Source organism: Choristoneura fumiferana, chromosome Z (assembly GCF_025370935.1).
Source record: "Choristoneura fumiferana chromosome Z, NRCan_CFum_1, whole genome shotgun sequence".
NCBI lineage: Eukaryota > Metazoa > Arthropoda > Insecta > Lepidoptera > Tortricidae > Choristoneura > Choristoneura fumiferana.
In genome coordinates this window covers 7,349,194-7,370,721 of record NC_133472.1, presented here as the reverse complement: position 1 = coordinate 7,370,721, position 21,528 = coordinate 7,349,194, and the positions used below count along the sequence as shown (strand labels likewise).

The 21,528-nt window shown below is 35.6% G+C and overlaps 1 protein-coding gene across 1 annotated transcript; it reads left to right on the top strand.

The window, feature by feature from the left end:
• Peritrophin-A (Peritrophin A) lies at positions 1–20,751 on the top strand. Its single transcript, XM_074111288.1, has 5 exons — positions 1–110; positions 16,591–16,649; positions 17,432–17,594; positions 18,971–19,165; positions 19,697–20,751. Exons 1-5 carry the CDS (start codon positions 65–67, stop codon positions 19,915–19,917), a joined length of 684 nt encoding a protein of 227 aa, XP_073967389.1. The 5' UTR covers positions 1–64; the 3' UTR covers positions 19,918–20,751.
• Positions 20,752–21,528: the final 777 nt, after the last annotated feature.

The following is a 21,528-nucleotide window of genomic DNA, read 5'->3' as shown; positions in this document are numbered from 1 at the left end:
CGTTCGCGAGCGGGGGCCGAGCGCGCTCAGTGGTGCCGTACAGAGAACGACGCGCGGACGTACAATGATTACCAGTGGTATCGCCTCTCTACTCGCCTGCGTTGCTTTTGGTGAGAACCTTTTGATTACTTTGAACTTAGCACTTGTTTGTCTTTAAACTGGACGGTTGAATTTTCAGATGTCTTTTAGTATTCATTTTATGTGAATGGAACGATGTTTCCAAAAAATACAACGTTTCCGTAAAAATCTCACCGTCAAAACAATCATTTTAAACAAGCGTAACAGTAGACCAACCAGACAAACCTTCCATGCAAGCAACTTATGTCTTACTCACTTATTAGCAGATTTTTTTAAAACAACTGTTTTTTTGTTTTCAATTTTTCTGAGACATCCATAAGATTCTCATACAAATAATGTTCTGACAACTACAAACATAGCAAAAAAAGAATTAGCCTACCAGGTGAAGCTATGCTATTAGCCATTGAAGCTATGCAATAACATACATCCGGCAAGTTATTTTTATTTACGAGTACATAGAATCTGAATGAATACCCTGTAGATACAACCTTATAACCTTCCTTTTTCAACCTTAGTTTTACTTCACAAGGATTCTAGAAACAATATTAATTATGTATTATTTTCAACAAGAGCTAGTTACAACTGCGTTCCTCTGCCAAAAATATATGACAACCTCGGACGTTATCGTTTAATGGGAAATGTATCTTGGCGTGCAATGGATCGATTCCAGGGTAGACGGCTGCTAGTTTTCGCCGGCAGCAGCATACCCCCCCCCGCAGCGGGGTAGTAAATACTAGCGCTCCTACCCTCAATGCATAGGTTGTCTGCATGTCCTATTTGTGTGATGATTTAGTTCGCATATGAGTTTGTAGGAACGCAAACAGATTTGACATGATCGTAGATGTATGCTGTACGTGAAAATTTCGTCTCTCAAAAAATTATCGTAAGAAATAGAAAGATAAGCTGAGAGCATATAAAAGAACTTTAATTTTGTAAGCCAAAATTAGAATGAATGGCAATTTTTAAGTTCTCAATCTGCCCAATAGCCCCAGCCCTGCCATTCTGAGAGCAGGCTTGACCCAACAGAAGGACGTATAGAGGTATAATCCAAAGGTAGTGGTAATTCTGCATTTGAACTAAACTAAATGGTCAGAGGTTAATTCTCCAATATCTGATTGGTTTTAAGTTCAATCGCAAACCACAAAAGTCAAGCTTACACATTTTAAAAAGAAAACGACACACCTACATTGTTTAGGAAATATTTTTAGAATATTGTCGCAATAAGGAAGCCGATAGCTAGAAACAGGTTTAGTTGTCATTTCATAAAATCATTTAATCATTGCTAGATCATAGATCAAACGAGAATGTTTATCTCACTACCTATATTTATTTTTGACGTATATTTTATGTGTGATATAATTATGTATGTATTCGTAGATGTATTGCTGTTACGTTTAAATTTTCTGATCTACTTTTGATGCACCACCTGTTGTAAACTAGTCCTTCCTTCTTTCTGTAAAAAAGGTTGCCTGGAAGAGATCGTTCTTAAGCGATAAGGCCGCCTATTGCTCACCTTGTAATTTTTTTTTCTCTGTGTATCTGTTTTCTGTATGTCTGGTGTACAATAAAGAGTCTTTGTATTGTATTGTATTGTAAATTTTTAATACAAGTATTTTTGCTAGCGTTGTCATCCAAATTAAATATCCGTACCAAATTTCAAGTCAATGAAGTAAAAATCAACTTTAACAAACGTATAAACATATTGCAGGCTAAATAAAGACTTATAAATTGAACCCTTTTAGAAAATAACTAAAACTACAAGTAGAAAGCGATTAATCGATTCAACAATATAATCTCACTTAGCCGCTTTCGCTCTTATTACAATTGGTTTTAAACCTTGCTAATTTATAATTACTTTAGTTAAAGCTAGTTTAAGTCCTCAGTTAGGTTTAGATGAAAATAACTACATTACTTACCTGGTACCTATCTTGTTAATTTGTTTCGTATGCGAATACGTAACAAAGCGAAACTTGTTATTCTAGTCCGCTTATGTGGCCTGAGGAGACAACTATGAACACACAAACACACATAGTTCCACGTATTCGTACTCTTAGATATAGGTATAAAAAGATAATCGGTAATGAAATAAAAAAAATTGTAAAAACAACGATTGCAACTCCTTAAAAACCATTGAATCATTGAACGCAATGATATGGATGCGATATACAAATCAAAGTAAAAAAATATATATTTTATTGGTATTCTTACTCATAATATTATACACGCTTGGAATCTACTTCCATTTTACCGGGAAAGTAAATTTTTCATTACGTCTTTTCTACGTAGTCCAGGATCATAAATAGCATAATATATAAAAGAATAGGCCGATACATACTAATTTTGTGCATTTTTTTGTTCAGAATTATTTCTCATTCTTTACACTCTATAATAAGGGAAACGTCCGAGCGCATGCCTAATAGTAATAGATGACACCGTAAACTGCTTTTACCTCTATTTCTAATGACATAATATCAATGATGGCAACTATATTGGGACAGCGATGAGCTCTCGCAAGTTTACCTTAACTAAAAATTAAAGTCAATCTTATCCCTAGCTTGGTGTTCCGTGTTTGTTAATCCTAGGGCTTTATAAGCTTTGATACCTAGGTGATACCAGTCAATAGTTGAACAAGCTCAAGAAAAAGCTCGCCTGCGACAATCATTGCGTCAGAAAACCAGTTAGCCAGGCTAAGCTTATCACAATCGGTTTTCATGACAAACACTAACCTAACTACTACTCTAACGTAACCATACGCCCCTTTTCAAACGGGACAGCCCCGTCTCAGGAAGTCTATCCCTATAGTTTTCAGAAAATTGTGATAAGCAACACGTGTCTATTAAATTGTTAGCCAAGCGCGTATTTTCTTTGATAAACAAGTTGTGGGCAGAAGATACAACACAATAAGGGGTCTCCGTACTTTTAACTGTGTTAATTGAAATTTTTAATGACATTATTTTCTAAAAACTTGGTAATACGTTACACATTTTATAAAGGTGTCACCAGCAGTACTAAAAAAAAAACAAGGTGTATGATATAACATGTTTGTATTTCAAAGAGAAGTTTATTTGGAGTCCCGTTTTTACTTGTGACAAAAATGCTCACGTTAACCACAACTGACCTATTGGCTTACATTCATTACCTATACAAGTACTTTGACGCCTGTTGTACCGTGTAGGTCAAGATATGTGCCTCTCTCTGTATCATGCCTATGTGTGAACAGAGGCTGCATTGTCTAAAATCATTTTCCTACCCTTGTCTTATTAACTATGAGTCTTATACCATGGGACAAAAAGAAGTGCTGAAAACGATTGCAATCCCAAGAGTGTTAGACATTAAGGGCTCAGATCTCGTTAAGGTTACCGGTTGAGCGCAGCGCTTAATCCGCGGTCGACATTAAGAATCACACTCCGACACTTGAAGTTCAGTGGAATCGAGCCCCGGTACATCGCTAATGACTTACTAACTTTATAATTTTATCATGTTTGCGCTCGCGAATGCATTTTTATTGACTTAACTGCTATAACGTGCACAGTAAATATTAAGTGTTAATTAAACAAGATCTTATTGAGTCATAACTTGTAATGCACGCTAGTGGGGTGTAAACGCAATTATTTCACAATCGTCCATAGTTATAAGAACCTTCATTTTATTAAGTATATAAGAAAATTTACTCTTTTCGCCTAGTCCAATTACTCATTTGTCGATATTTTTTACTTAACCTGTAATTTTGAAGCATTGCGTGTGAGGAGCATCGATTTCACGGATGTGTTATCATATGTGTATTTACACTGCTACGAGTATTGATATATTACTTAATACCCTTATTAATATGCGAGTAGGAGTCCAATCCTTGAAAGAACACCACTCGAAATTACTTATTGAAAATGGTACAAAATTATATTTTGTTTTGTACGTACAGTCAAGGGCAAAGATATCGACACGGCCAAAGTTACAAAAATATGTATACACGACATTATGCGCTTAACATTAAGGCCGTGTATACATATTTTTGCAACTTTGGCCATGTTGATATCATTGCCCTTGACTGTACTATAGTTTTATAGCAAAGTTCATATTTTTACCACCTTCGAAAAGTATTGTCGTGTGATGCGATTTCAAAAGTTGATAGTCGACCAGCTTAGGTTGCTAGAGACGTTTTTACTCATTACACCTAAGAACATTAATTAATTATGCTTGTGAACGGCCTTCAACTACTTCCTCGGTACCATTTAAAGCGCTATAAATTCTTTTACAATAGAGTTGGTTACTTATAAAGAAATAATGGTGTTACTTTGTTTCTGCTCTGTTGCTTTTGGGTTTTTCCGTATACATATTATAAACATGCTCGTTTGCCCCCTCTAATATACAAAAAAAAAAAATTTTGATTAAAATAAGTGGAAGCATGAAGTTTTCCCTACACCAAAAAAAGACATAATACAATTACCACAGTCACCATAGAAATGTCCTTTTACATGCGTGTAGCATGCATACTGTGCGTTTTCTTATTTTTGTTACTTTGGGATTAGAAACAACGTTTTTTTTATAGCTTATAGCTTTTTTAACGTCGTTATTATATTAGCTTTACACATGACAAACAAACTTAATAACAACGTACATACAAATCTCGGCACTGTATTTTTATTTACTACCATTGGTCTCATTCCCGTGAAATTTGATTAATTTCTCGAATTCTGATAAAAACGCAATAATCCAGTATCGACAACCAAAACGTGTAATTATAGACATTATTTTGTTAGAATCATTTACCTTACATATAAAAAAATATCATAACTTTGTGTCCGCCTTGATAGTAAGTAAGTAAGTATCAAGTGGGAAGGTCAAACTTCGAGCAATGAAGTCGGCATCCAAACTATAAACTCTAGTTATATAGCAGACCTAATTAGTGATACAGTATTTCCGTTGCCCAACGATTGGAAAGGCTCCGCCTCAAGGCCGGTGCTCCAGCTGGCGACATTTAAAAAGACCCGGGTGTGGCTTGTGTGTTAACAATCCTAACTGATAACTGCGAAAGATACTCGTAAATCCTGCAAAGTAAATGCGAAAGTTTGTATGTATTTGTTTGGGGTTAAGTCACCTTAAGGGTCAAAGACTTAAAAAGGACCCTATTTCACGAAGCTACAAGCTACAATTTGCAAGCGGTAGTCTTTGTTTAACAGTATGCATTGAAAAGAGACTACCGCTTGTAAATTGTAACTCGTAGCTTCGTGAAATGGGCCATAGATCTTTGCTTTTGTTTACTTGTTTATTAATTTCTCATTATACTTGGTTTGAATTGGTATTTAACAAAATGTAAACAAACTTCAGCTGCCCGATTTGGTACATTCAAGGATTTTTAACATTTTACTTATCTATCATTGTAATACAAACTAGACTATTGTATTTCAATTTAGATAGTTCAATGGGAGAATTTCAATATTTAAGACACCAACTGACATTGTTTTGTTTACATTTAGTTAAATACCTATCCAAACCAAGTATAGGTGCTTTTTAAAAAGCCAAAAGCCAAAATGCCAAGTGCCAAAAGTCTAAATTTCATCAACATCATCTTCATGCCACGTACAGTGAAATTGTGGAATCAACTTCCGTCATCAGTATTTCCTGACAACTATGACATCGGGGCTTTCAAGAAAAGGGCTTGTACTTTCTTAAAAGGCTGGCAAAGGATCAATGACTCTCCTTGAGTAGTTGGTAGGCACTCATGGGCAGCGGTGATTTCCCATCAGATGACCCGCTTGTTCGTTTGCCTCCCTCTCATAATAAAAAAGAAGGGGGCGCGCACTCGGGAAAAACCATTATACATGGTGTCTCTGGCCATGGGGCTTTTAATTTAAGGTTCGATTCTACTCACGAAACTAAGCTATTTTTGTTTTGTAAAATTTAGATCATTTATTGATCCACAAAGTTTAATTGTTAAATCAGTGTATCAGACATGGCGGTGGTGTTGTTGCTCTCTTGATACGGGGGCCTTGATTTTTTATTTATTTAGGAAACAAACGGTTAAATTTCTATACATCAACGTACATAATTATATACTTAAGAACCAATAGTTCCATTAATTATATAATAAAATAAATATAACTAATGCAAGCGCAAAACAAAACAGTTAAATTAGGTACATATTTATTACCTTCAACCAGCAAGACACATTTTGGACATTTATTTGACATTCTCTAAGATAAATTTATCAATGTGCCGTCAATTTCGTATTGTATCGCATACATTGATAATTACATTTAATTTTTATGAAAAAGAATAATTTAATAGTAGTTATATTTTTTCAAAGTAGCAGAACAAAAGTAACTCAGTTATGCGACTAGGATCAAACCTTGGATTTAAAGAGACATGATCAGAGACTCCCCCTAGACGATTGGGAAAGGAGGGTCCAGACACTGCCAGATTCTCACCGGCTTAACAAACCCGGCTGAACTTAACAACGCCTCGGAGTTAAAAAAAACACGAAAAAAAATGGATGGATGGTTTTTAGGCATTTAATAGATAGCTTTATCTCGAGATATTCCCACGGAATTGGGAAAAAATCCCAAAACCTCAACCGCTAAATCTGGACCGGAGACATACATTTTTATAAAAACGTAATTGAAGAACACGATATATGAGTAGCTATTGGAATTTTTTATAGGAATTCAGAAAAATCCCTGGATTTCCAATCCCACTGCTATATCGAATGCTCACGCGAGCCAAGCTGGGCAAACATAATATAAATATCCTTAGACGTTTAACATCGACTGATTTATATCCTATACTCAGCAAAACTACTATATCTACGTATGTAAAAATTAAAAGAGAGAGAGAGAGCCTAAAATTTCATTTGAGGCGTAGTTTGAAACAAATATACACAAGTGATTTCGAAATTCGTTCGGTGTTCTGGTTATATCAGTCCTTCAAACACCTCGAATGCTGTGTTTAAAGGCTCGATATCTTGTTTTAACAAATAAAAGCGCGTTTTTCTATTGAGATGGCGTCCATTCAGATAACATACAATTTTCGTAGCATTTACATAACTTCTTAACATTGTTGTAGGCGCAAATGATTGTGGAAATCCGGACCGACAATGGGCGGAAGTTAATGTTATGTTTAACGATTAGAAACCAAGGAGATAGGAAAACTGAAGTATGATGTTTAATTGCAAAGACCTACTTCTGAAATTCGAATAAAAGTAAAAATTAAATAACTCCGTTTTTATTTTTTGTGGGGAAAGGCTTGTTGACTTATTGGCCGAAGTTAACAAAATGACAGGCGATAGGTCGTCAAAATGTTCCTATTGAAAAATTGAACGCATTAATTATTTCTTCAGTTAGGTTCAGTTGCGCTCCACCCGTAATTGAATACGAATTTGTGCCTGTGGTATTTTTATATAGAAAACACTCTAACCATGTTACTTAACCGGTACTTAAACGTACAAAACCATTGACTGAAAGAGTTCAGCTATGACATAAAAATTACCCATACTGTATGTTTAAGTGTCTATTATACAACGAAATGCTTCATACATTTTTTACTACTCGTGTTATATGTTCAACTTGTACCACTCCACCCTTATGTGTACCAAAATATCAACTTAAATGATTAACAACTTTCGACAAGTTCTAGAAATCACGCGTTTGTATAAAAGAGTTAAACGCGCTTAACGTTAGCTCATTTTAGTTGTCTTAGGTACATTTCTGTCATACTTTTAAATTGAATTCGAACAATCATTGTTCTTTTTGCCTTCAAAAAAACTATTGACATTTAAAATACTGCAATCCGGTATACAGGTTGTATTATTTTACATGGCAAGTGCATACCAGCGAGTCAACCGCAAGCGTGATATGTTTTTGTAATTTTTCTGGGTTGCATATTTATTTGCGGCCGTGACATAAATCTAAATGTAAGAATGTGGTCATTTATTTTGTTTCTAAGAAATGTGAAGTGACTTTTTTTAAACTTACAGCTAAAACTTCGTTTTGTAGCTTTAACACTAATATCGGTATTTTTATAAAGTTCTGTTTTTACTTTACATGCGCATACGATTTTAACATTTAAAGACATTTTACGATCAAAAAGAAATTTTGTAATAATTTAGACTCGACTTTTTGATTTTTCAGAACTCGTACCTAATTAGTCAGCTGGAATCTCTACATTTTTTACGAAGTTTCATACAGCACCATTAAAATTCCAGCAAAATGCTAAAAGGGTTCTTTTAAAATTCAATTCTTATTTTTTGGCACTGACACAACAACTTGACCTGTTAAAAAATAAAAGACTGGACCAACTTCCAGTAGTTGGATTGACTTGAAATTTGGTATACTTATGTAAATTACGTGACAATACAATAATCTGGTAGTGACATCCTGGTGGTCCGGCCAGGATCTTCTCCACAGGACGGAACTGTTCAACGGTTAATGGCATCGACTTGAAATTTGGTATGCAAATGTAGTTTGGGTGACTATACCAAGTACAGTTAACAAAAATTTACCAAACGCTAAAAATATTGTTTGAAAATGGTAAAAAACTGTACTGAATTTGAAATACAAGGGAAGTACGTAAATTACAGCTTTCATTAATCTTATTTACTGGTCCAAAGGTACTATCTGTAAGTACGTAATTCTGATTCCACAACTGTATCTACACACAATGTAATTACCTAAGTACTTTCATTTCTCCTTTAATGTCCTTTCATTTCAGTACCTACAAGTAAGTGCTATAATGAAACCTGAATAATGTGAAATAACCTACTTGCTATAAACAACTTGCATTGCTGTATTGGTAATTAAGAGCACTTCCAACGAAAGCAAAGATAATAATGTGTTGTGTAACATCTTAAGGCGGCAGCACTTTCTAAATGTACGTTTCCATCGTTTGTATTTTAAACCGAAAACCAAGGATGAACTGAACAGAGGGGCTACTACGAAATTCGATAATCGAAGTTCGTGTCCTACCGTTCCTCTCACTCTCGTACTAAATAGAATTAGCGTCAGTGGGACGGCAAGATACGAAATTCGAATTTTGTACTTCGTAGGGCCCAGGGTTTGGTATCATCAGCAGTTTCCACCAGAGAAAGATTATTTAAATCACATCTCTCAACATATCTTAAAATTTAGTCGACATTCGTGCAAATTACACGACACGTTACGACATTAGGCTTTCTAAAATTAATTTTATAATTAATACTTACTTATCAAAGTCAATGTCAAAATATCTTTATTCAATTTAGGCAATAACAAGCACTTATGAATTTCAAAAAATTCTACCACCGGTTCGGAAAAACCTCTGTTAAGAAGAATCCGGCAATAAACCCAACGAGGTTTATTTTTTTATCATGTATAACATGGATCTAGTTAAATATAGTTTGATGCAGTTTACTCTTTATACATATAAAGAGATTTAGAGAGAGAGCATAGAAATTATATTAAACTAGCTGTTGCCTGCGGCTTCGCCCCCGTTTTTTTTTTTTTTTATTTTCTTCCATAAAAACCTTCTCCAGGCAGTAACGAACACAACAAAAAAAGAGTTAGCGAAATCGGACCAGTGGTTCCCGAGTTTTGCGCTTAGCAACACATTTTACGATTAATTTTTATTTATATAGATATATATATATATAGATTTATCTTTTTACGTCTTTTATAAAATATTTGCTTTAGCAAATAAACTCGTACTGTACTTCTTCAAGTCTAGTATAACTCTCGTGGATGGTTTCGGTTTTCGCGACTACGACTACAAAACTATTGACAAGGGATAAGGTTAATTCCCTTTCATAACTACAATAAATAATCAATATTATTACGCACTGTGCCCTTAGTGTAAGTTTTCGGTTACAAAATACGTCTCGATCGCGTTCGCGTTAAAATCTCAATTTGTATGGAAACACGAACAGCGCCTCTAGCGGAACGTTTGCAATGTTCGTGTTTCCATACAACTTGAGATTTTACGCGAACGCGATCGAGATGTATTTTGTAACCGAAAACTTACACTAGGGGTACTAGATATACCTGTTAAAAAACTTAAGTAAACTTTTCTAGTGATATTGTTACTTTTATGGTGAAGCGACTAGCACTTTGTTCATCTGTTTTGTTGCGTAAGCGCACATCACGGTTCGTTTGTCTTGCATAGTGTACACAATACAGTAGGTTTAGAGATTATTTATTACTTTTGTATCCGTAAGTTGATGTTCTATTGCGTGTATACTCGTATTATATGAAAAAATATTTTTGAACTACGTTTTACCACCACGTACAGTCGAGTTATTGTGAGCAAACATTTGATCAAAAATATCTGAACACGCTTCTACGCCGTTAACAATAGAGTCGAGTTCAAATATTTTTGATCAAAATTTTGCTCACAAGTTTATGAACCCGACTGTTCAAGATAAATACTTTAACTACATTTAAACTTTTATTTGTTTAAGGCAAGTGAAATTTTACCAGTCGTTGTTAAGATTTGCAATTTGCGTGGTGTGCAATAAAGAATATTTGAAATGTATTGTAATGTATTTACTTCAAATTTGGTAAAAATGTATGCGTCCAATCATCATAAATTCATAATGCATGCAACTAGCCTAGGTTCTTTATTCTTATGATTCTCCTGTTCGAAATTATTGAATTTTTACTTGGGAGCATCTCGGGACGGTGTAACCAGTCACTTATTTGCTCAAACATAGTAGGTGATTTATAATCAATATATAGAACTACACTGCACACATAGAATAGTATGTACAGTCACCTGCAATCATATCTGCCACAACAAAGTGTGCACAAATATCTGACTCTATTTCTTCGACCGGTAGGAAGTGTCAGATATTTTTGCACGCTCAGCTGTGGCTGACATTATTGCAGGTGACTGTATTAAGCGGCAATTACACTGAGTCGTTCGCCGTATGCTGCATGCGGCGACCGCAAAAGTGAAATGAACACGGTAGTCGGCCGCATTCGGCGAGCGCCAGCTGCCACCGCCTTAATATGGCCGCCGCAGTAGACGGACAGACTAATGTAAAGGCGACGGTCGTTCGCCGAAGTAGTTAGAAACAAATTCGGCGAGCGCATCAGGTGAACGACGCAGTGTAATTGCCGCTTTAGTAAGTATACGGAACAACGAGGAACTAGCCTAGCCCTAGCTTTATTTTTCACCAAAGAAATTTAAGAAAAAAATAAATTTACCATGGACGCCGTTTTCCTTCTGTAGTCAAGAGCCACTATGTCGAATAGCGCTCGTGACGTTCACCCCGGTTATCTGTCGTATTGTGAGGAGCATCGCTTTTCACGCCTCTGCTATCATACGTGATACTTACACTGCTATTGTTGTATTAATAGCCGTAAAACATGCGATCTGAGGACCAACTTTTACGGATCACATCTTTCGAACGCACCATTCGACGAACGCAACAAAAGTGCTTTCGAAATAGAAGTACAGTAGAGAGGTAATGGTGATAATCATTAGTGAATAAAATTCGGCTGAAATGTTCCTTAGAATACGTTTGCAAAATTGTCTGTCAGTCAGTCAAATAACACTTTCATGTGCTTATAGAATCTTTAAAATAACATAAGTTTATATAGGTGTAGGCAGTTTCCTTGCATCTTAAATAAACCCTCATTCGCAAGCCTACAATCTCGCGGTCATTGGATAAACAGCAGATTTTCTATTATTCAGCAACCCACTCGATAATGAGGTTGAGAAATGGCGGAAGGCGACGAAACCTGTTAGTGTCTTACGCAATGTCAAATTCAAGCACTAGTGTTCCGAGACTACAATGACGTGAAGTGCCCTTTCAACGAATATTGTTTGTCCTAATTTGCCATTTGGTATAATACCCCGCGCTGCGATATCTTTAGAAGAGGAAGCCCGTTTTAGTTAACTTTATGTGTTATTTTTTAATTAAGAATTATTTGTAAGAATAAATAAAAAATGATCTGATTTTGATAGATTAGTACTATAAAAAAATAAATGAAGTCATTAAGTCATAATTATTTTAACTATAAGTACTTTAAAAAAACTATTTTTATATGGTTACCTGTTCAAAATGCGTTGGTTCGGCTATAATTTATATTATATTTTAAACGATTATTTTAAGCGATAAGCGATCATTTGACCAAAGACGTTATGACAAAAATATTCGACATTCCAATGTAGAAATGGTTTCACCGAGATCGGAGATATATTAAAGCGCTCTATATGGTTTTTATGAACATGCTACCGTGCCTAAATGTATCAGTCACGTCCGCGGCGAAAATGTCAGCCTCGGATAAAAACCTGCCGAAAGGTCAAATAAACCTGAACATTTGTTATTTAATTTGTTAATTTGTGGTGACCTCAATGTTCTTCGATTCTAGTAAAGAAATCGATCTCGTTTGAATATATGAGGTCTGAATGTAATTGCCAGACTGATTAGATTGAATGTTATTATTATTATTTAGAATACTGGCTTATTAATTAAAAATCAACAAGTACAATAGTTCAATATATACAATATACTGAAAACATGGCAATGTTTGACCCAAGCCTTTAGCATAAAAAATAATCACATGTACGTAATCTAAGACAATTATTAAATTGACTCGGACGCGGTCGCGGCGCATGCCAAGGTTGTCCACTCATTACTTTCGCTCGCTGACTTGCCACGAGCCCATAAAATGGCGCATTACATCGTAACATGCGAAAAGACGAAAGAAACAAGACAGGCGTGCAAACAGGGCTATACAGAGAACTAGTTTAGACTATTTTTATATTTTATTGTAACATTCTTGTCACGTTTAGGATTGGTCTTTGGTTATCGCTGCCAGCACACAATTATAGGTTTTATCAGACATTTGATAAAAAAATAATTGCAAAAAAAAAACGATTTGCAAGTAACTGATACTGATACTATGACAACAAAATACTCATTCATGGCAAAAATATAGTGAGCGGCACAAAATTTTGCCCACTCTTCATACAAAATTAACTATAACTGTTTATATTTGAGAGCCAGATTTTTGCCGCTTAGTATATATTTATCTAGCATGAAATGCTTTATTTTATTAGTATGAGAGAGAGAACAGTTGAGTTGTAAACAGTTCGAATGCGTGTAATTTTATTCATTGTCTATTTTACTTTGTTAGTGACAGAGAAAGTCGCATAAAATTAAATAAAAATGCAAGCACAAGTACGAATTTAAGAATATGAAATACTAAATGAACTTGAATAGCCTTGACTTAATAAATAAACGGTTACGTGATCTGCGTGACTGTGTTAAAAGGTTAGTTGATTAATTTATAGCATCGAATGATTTATAATTTCTTTATTACACTTTTTAAAAACTTTACCAGTCATTAAAAGTGCCGGTGTCAAAAACCCGAGAAATAAAACGAATAGTAACAAAAGCAAATGTGACGAACGGAACATATTGCAGCTTTTAGAGGTTTTTCGACGAATTTTTGTTTAAACAGCGATAGTTCATTAATTTAACGATCAGTAGTTTCTGCCCGTGTATCACAGTTACATTAACATGTATATTTTTTTGTAAGAAAATAAATAATTAATAATCGTGTCAATCTCAATCGTATCTCAGAGAACAGCGACATTTGATATGTTGGTCATGTTGATTTACGATTTAATTGCACGTTGCATGTCATGCAGCATTTTACCAGCCACTAGAGACACGTTATCACAAAAGTGACAGGTCCGCACTCGAAGTGTAGCAAGGTTGCGAAAAGTATTTCAGCCATTCAACGAATGTGTTTGGCATGGGTACTTAAATCAAAAAAATAATTTACTTTTACTTTATATTTTATCTAAGGACACGAAAGGTAATGCTCACATGACGTAATTAATATTTATAGTGACAGATTAAGTTTCCTTTTTAAGAAACAAAATAAAATCATTTTTTGTGAACTTTAATCGATATCAAGAATCGATATGGATTCAACTTCTTAAGGCGGATCGTTCATAGTTTTTCAAATATTATATTCGTGAAAAGTGACAGCGTCATACTAGCAGTGCTTTATTTATATGTATAAGGTATCATTATCTATTACAAGAACATCACCCGCTTCCTTGAAAGTGCAGTCACGAACGTACTCCCGTCTTCGAGAACCTCGACCACTTTTACTTTCAAGATGTAGCACGATATAGTACAGATATGCAACAACATCGCTAAGCATAGATAAGAAGGGTAACTCAATATACATTTACTACATTTACTAAAGTGAACCACCACCATCATCTTACCATTCTGTGATAATACTTCTGGTTGCTTTTATAACAGAGATGTAAGGTAATAGAAGTAGCACAGTTCATTGATATGGCCCTCCGCAAGGTAACGCCTAAAATAAACAAGTTATATGTTTAAGATTTTTGAGGACGGTCAATTTTACTAGCAAAATTCTTCTATCAATTGCCAAATGGTAGGTAGGTGCATATATTTTAGTTTGGTTGACTCAATATTAAAAGGTGTAAATAAGTTTCATACAACTGGGACTTTATTTGATAACACCTTATTTAACTGGCCAATTATAACTAGAAGGATTTAAAAAAAACAAATAAGAGTATTTTGTGCCAAACTTTTTTTAACGATGTGAAAATGCTAGCATATCTTCTGGTCTGGAGAGACCACAGTGGGAAGTTATATTTCTTACGTAGTGATGCGCTCCTCACATTCGTGCTTACTTACTAACCCTAAAAAATTCATTGTTTAGGACAGTCGTGTAAGAAGTGTTAACTTATGTAATATTTTCATTAACCTAGTTGTCAACATGCCAACAATTAGAGCCCCTGAACAAAAACGTAGTTGTTTTATAATCTGAACTAGTTACAGCATTAAGCCTTAAAAGGGAGTGTGAACAAATATTAATTATCGAGCGTGTTTAATGAAGCAATCGGGGTTATTAGCCTCCTTCGACCCAATGTCGATAGTTAGCCAACGTCACGCTTCACGTGAGCGATTACACACGGCCCCTGTGCTATTATATTGAAAGCAACCTCGGACCTAATGCGTAATAACCCCCTGAAAACGGTTTCAAATTTGGTTCGAGTTTGACGAGTACTGACGTTTGTTGCCTAAGGCCGCTTGTACACGTCCGTTGCTTTCACCGGACAACGGACCGTTTATTGCGGTGTTGTATGGCTTCGTCGCCGAACATGTGTCCTGTGCATGTACTCACATTCATTGTAAGCCATACAAAACTGCAACTCCGGCGAAAAAACAGGCCCTTATCCGGTGAAAAAACGGACGTCTACAAGCGGCCTAATGGAACGGACAGAGTAGAAGTGCGTCCCTTATCCGGTGAAAGCAAGGACTTCTCCAAGCGGCCTAATGGAACGGACAGAGTAGAAGTGCGTCCCTTGTCCGGTGAAAGCAAGGGACTTCTACAAGCGGCCTAATGGAACGGACAGAGTAGAAGTGCGTCCCTTGTCCGGTGAAAGCAAGGGACTTCTACAAGCGGCCTAATGGAACGGACAGAGTAGAAGTGCGTCCCTTGTCCGGTGAAAGCAAGGGACTTCTACAAGCGGCCTAATGGAACGGACAGAGTAGAAGTGCGTCCCTTGTCCGGTGAAAGCAAGGGACTTCTACAAGCGGCCTAATGGAACGGACAGAGTAGAAGTGCGTCCCTTGTCCGGTGAAAGCAAGGGACTTCTACAAGCGGCCTAATGGAACGGACAGAGTAGAAGTGCAGTCTAAGTAATGATTAACTTTGATAAGGGCTGCACACATCGTCACTACTGTTTAACCCTTTGACTGCCACGGTCGGTAAAACACGACAGCTGAAAAAAGTGCCATAGTGGCCATGTCGGCATTTCGTGGCGCATATGTAACGATTTTTAGATTTTTTTTAGTCGGCTTTGGCCGACCGTGGCGGTTAAAAGGTTAAAAAGCTCCTGCCTCAAAGTCGATTTATTTTTCTGAGTGAGCTTAGTAATCATTATTTCGAGGGTCAATTTTGTTGCCGTGTTTATTTGAAATACAATAGTTTTTCAAAATAGTAATAACATAATGTTCGTATAGATTTACAATATAAATCGATCGTCTTTGTCGTAAATGATGACAGTTATTTGTACGAGTAAAGTATGTTTTTAATGGCACAATATACCTACTTACTAAAATGTTAGGGCAGGCAAAAAGGACAGGCATAAAGTCTTAGTTTGTTGATTCTATTTTATTTTATTTTCCAATTGATTAGACACAGATTTTAAAACCTTACAAAGATACGGAACAATTTAAAACATTACATCCTACTGTGTTTTAGTGTAAAGAAAAAGAAAATGTTTTATCACGGTGAACAAAAACAAAAATCATGTTCTTGGATGTATTATTTTTCCCTAAAGTACTCTAAGTAAATTGAAAAAAAAATACTTTTTGCTCCTTTTGGATTGTGTTGCGATATTGCATTTTATTCCGGCTATATTAACGTACTTTTAGAGCATGATTTTTTGGATAAATAGATAATTATATTATACTCTTTATTACCTTGGTACGAGTACCTGCAAATACCAAACATAATAATTGTTTTTTTCTTCTCTTTCCAGTCAACGCAGGTATCCTGCTCGAGCATGCGCCCGAGTGCCCAGAACATTATGGAGTCCAGGTAAATGTTTTTTTTTAATTTGGCATTTTTTTGCATAAAACAGATCATGATTGACCCCTATCTCATCTGATGTATGATATTATATCCCGTTGAAGAGTTATGTATGCATTCTGTATATTTATCTGTGTTGTGAATTTGACGAAAGTTCACCATGCAATAATATTCATATAGGTTATTATACTTGGCGTATGCGAAAAATAAAACAGCATTTGAAAGTGATATTAGCATGCAGGCGATTGTTATAGTGGTATGAATTTTAATTGAATAATTGCAATGCGAATTGTTTTAATACGCCGTTACTAAGTCTAGAGCGAATTTAACTATGTATTTCGTTTCATAATTTAATGTTTTCAAAGGGTGCTTACAATTCAGTGAACTACTCACTAAATTATATCTTGTAAAAAACATAATTTAAAAGAGCAATCATAAAAAAGAAGAAAGAGATTGAAAGCAGCTCGTGCAGTCTATCATAAGAAATTTACCTCTTATCCTGAATGAAAATCATGCCATAAATAACAACATTTTTATTTGCTCTGTGTAGTGATAAAGTAATAAATAACAATAAAATACCAATTAAATAACTAAAATTCCAACTATAACTAACCTTTTACTTTATTTAATTTTTAACTTTTTTTAACCCTGGACTGTGCAAGTGACCTGGGGATCTAACGCAACGCCAAAGAATACGAGTATTGCCTAGATTAAACGTTGTTTGTAAAACAAAGCTTTTCACATTACATCACACTGAGACAAATCTAACTGAACTTGTTGATTGTTTCCAGGCTTACGCCCATCCTGAGCTGTGTGATCAGTTCTTCCTCTGCACCAATGGTACCCTGACCGTCGAGACTTGCGAGAATGGTCTGCTCTTTGACGGAAAAGGCGCCGTTCACAACCACTGTAACTACAACTGGGCTGTCGACTGTGGGGAGAGGAAAGCTGACCGTGAGTCTATCGCTTTAATCTTAGAATATTGCCATGCAAAACCTGAAGGTTCACTTTTTATCAAAATTTTGCTACCGTTAGGTTAGCTACCGTAGTATTTAACGTAATATTTTTCAACACTATGCCTAATCCTAATACGTCGAATCGAAAGTCTCTATCTTCTCACTTATATATAACTTTTTTCTTTCTGTTATGATCCATTTTCTTTCTAGCCAATGATTTTTGATACTCCAAGGTACCTAAGCTCTTTCTTTACTCGTAAAATACTTTAAATTTCACATATTGCGGTAGGTATTATTATGATGTTAAATCAAACCGTGGCAAATCAATGGCCAGTACTTAGCTATTTGAGTTCATCGATAGGAGCATAAATAGAGGACACAACAAGGCCATAACAAGTAAAAAATGTTTTTACAAAAAACAAGGTTTAACCTCGGATTTTTATCACTAAGTAAGTATAAACCTTACCGACCTTACCTACCTTACCTTGGTGTACCTTGGCGACCAAACGTTTTTTGTGTTGTGTACAAAAAAACGTTTGGTCGCGTTACGTTTTTTTTTGTATGCGCTAAGCATAAAAATTTAACTGTGAAAAAAAATATTGTAAATATTATAATTTGAAAACAAGCGAGAAGATATTTTAGTTTTTCCTAATTTTTAAACCGAATTCAAAAAAAGGAGATGGTTATCAATTCGGTTGTATTTTTTTATGTTTGATCCCTCGGAACTCATTTATGAACCGATATGAAAAAAAAAATTTCGTTAGTATAGGTATGCCTTCAATTAGGTCCCATAAGCACCAAATCAGGATCTGATGATTTGATCTTAAGGAAATCGAAGGAACTCTTCAAATATTGTAGGGACACTTATGGTAATTTGGATATATAATTTAATAGTAACTCGTGCATTTTATTTTGAAAATCATCATTTGGTGAAGTGGAACTGATGATGAAGACCACATTTGACCAACGGAGCTACTACTCAATAAAAAGTATTTCACGGGTTTAATTTCAATCAGTTTAACACAGTGGCTAAGTAATTTATGCTCATCGTAATGCATGATGAAACATGACAGACCAGGACTCCTCAATAATGAACGTCTCTGCATCGGAAAAAGCAATCTTTCGTAAAAGGTGGCGTAGTTGACATTAAACTATTATATCTTAGGTTATTTACACTAAAAAGCGTAAAAAAATAATTTTATAACAAAAGTTGAACCGACTATAAAAAAAACTTTTTTACTCAGTAAGAATAACGTTACTTCGTTGAATTCTATTACTAATAATCATTTAAAGAAACCCACATCCACCCACTGATGAGTAATCTCTTTACATTATATTATCTTCTGTAGTTTTACTAGTGACTTTTTTCCACAGTGACACCGCTCTCCACTCCTGGCTGCGAGTACCAATTCGGCATCTACCCTGACAGTGATGAATGCTCTACCAGTTACGTGAAATGCGAATACGGAATTCCAAACCAAGAGCCTTGCACGCCAGGCTTAGTGTACGACCATCGCACACATTCCTGCAACTGGCCCGATCTGCTGCAGCCTTTCTGTAACCCTGAAGGTACGAACTTACTAAGTAAGCACCCGTCACATAGATTAACACAAGCTCAATAAAAATAGAGACTAAATTGCAGACTCTATTAGCGCCTGTTAAAAATACATCTTAGTCTTCATTTGTGTTGAATTGCTTGGCCATAACTGTGTAAAATTTCATAAGTGTCCAATTTAACTTTTATGGCTAAGATTTGGGATTTTACATGCATACTTAATGATTTTAAATGGTCCCGTGGGAATGTCGGAATAAATAGCAGCATTCAACATTAAATTGTTCGCATATCAAATTTCGTCCCAATTCTCATTATAGCATGAAAAAGTAAGAAACACACATACTCACACACTATGGCGTGCATTAAGCAGTCAGCAGGGCACCAGCTGCCTATCCTGGTTCTTCAAGTGCAAAGATATACATATTTTTGTCACTTTGGCCGTGTCGATATCTTTGCACTTGACTGTACTGACCCACAGTTTCGCATTTATTAATTAAGCAACTTTTAATATTAATATGTTAATATGAATTCGTGTTTTTCGCCAGCGGTCGTCGGTTTCAAGTGCCCAACGAAAGTGCCAGCGGGCACGCAGTCCGCCAAGTTCTGGCCGTTCCCCCGCTTCCCCGTGCCCGGCGACTGCCACCATCTCATCACCTGCGTCGAAGGTCAACCCAGGCTCATCGCCTGTGGAGAAGGCAAGGTCTTTGACGACCAAAACCTTACCTGCGAGGACCCGGAACTGGTCCCTCATTGCGGACACGCGTGATTTAATTATGATCGTATTGCAAGACTAAAGACGACTTTAATGGTTTAACAAAACTTTACTTCAGTGTCACCTGAGTGATATTTTTGCTGTCTGAAATTGACTGAGTTCCTACTTTTGCTTCGGTTTTTTTAGCCATAACAACGACTACACAATCATGAATTTTCACTTTACTGTATAACTTAACTACTATTATAAAGTAAGTAACGACAAGTAACAAATTAAGTTTAACGTGACATCAATAGTCATGTTGGTATCGTATGTACCCGTAATTAATTTTTAAAAACAGTTTTTGGGAAAAGGCATGTCAAGATTGTGTAGTGGAAATATCAATTTCTAAAAACACCGAAGTATGAGTATTAAAAGCCTAATTACCATTTATTACTTGGCTACTTTTTAAGAGCCTTTTTAATATTTATCTAACTGAAAGTTTCCTTTCGTCTTGCGATATTGATATTCCTAATTAATTTAAAAGCATCAAACACTTACATATTGAAGCGATTTCTAATAATTTTGAACAGAGTAATCCTTTTTAACCTCTGTTTGAAATTACGCCTAAAATTGCCTTTTCTACCGAAAGCTATTTATTTCCTTAACACAAAATACCTAAGTTAAAATACCTTGAAATTTATTACACCACATTGTTTCTATAAACTATGTTACCTTTAGTAACCAGTTGCCAAATACCGATAATTCGTGATATTAGTTACCGTAGACATGTATGTATAAATATGACAGAGTTTATAATTATGTATTTTCATGTATACATAAATATGTAAATAGAACAGGTAAAAGATGGACATGTAAATAGAAAAATAAAATATTTATAAAATAAAATCTTTAAATTTATTTCAACGGCTGCTGCAATATGTAAATAGATCTGATTCACTAAATCCAACTCCGGTATCGGTACCGAATCCGCTTATCGACTCTGACTCCTTTATTGACTACGGTTCTTTCAAGCGATTATTAGTTTGTCAATGGCCGATCCGGCTCGGTTCGGACATGAAGTACTGAAGTACCGATTCGTCCTAATGACTCTTTGAATCTGTGAGTCACTTCGGATATACTCGAAACTCGAAACTCGGAGTTCGTATCGTACCGTCTCTCTCGCTCTCGTATTAAATAGTATAAGTGTCAGAGGGACCGCACGACACGAACTTCGAGTTTCCAGTTTTGTAGTAGCCCTGCTGCGGAATCGCCGATCGCGAGTCGCTCGATCCAATAGTTGGTCGAAGTGATGCCTACTATTTAATCGTTTTCGGCATTTATTGTTATTGTGTTATTGTTCAAAGAAACCGCCACAGTGACATTGAATGGACACTGACAATCATTAAAATTATTCCCAGTGTAAGAAATTAGTGCCAATGAAATTCCGCAACATAGCGAAGGTAGTCATATATTTCTGGTCAGGCGTTACCTACCAATAATTTTAGAGCTGATACTCGTAGTACTCGGTTCTTGAAGTACATTTAAGTATCAAATGTTAAAAAAGTTCATATAATATTTTGAAGCATAATTGGGGGAAAAAATGCTAAGTAAAATCAGCCTGTTAATGTGGAACTCCTAATCTATCATCCTGGCCACTTCGCGATACTTTCCATACATCGATGT

Coding starts and splice junctions, on each gene's coding strand:
- Peritrophin-A (XM_074111288.1), top strand. CDS start 65: ATGATTACCAGTGGTATCGCCTCTCTACTCGCCTGCGTTGCTTTTG. Junction 111..16,590: donor ACTCGCCTGCGTTGCTTTTG/GTGAGAACCTTT, acceptor TTCTCTTTCCAG/TCAACGCAGGTATCCTGCTC. Junction 16,650..17,431: donor CAGAACATTATGGAGTCCAG/GTAAATGTTTTT, acceptor GATTGTTTCCAG/GCTTACGCCCATCCTGAGCT.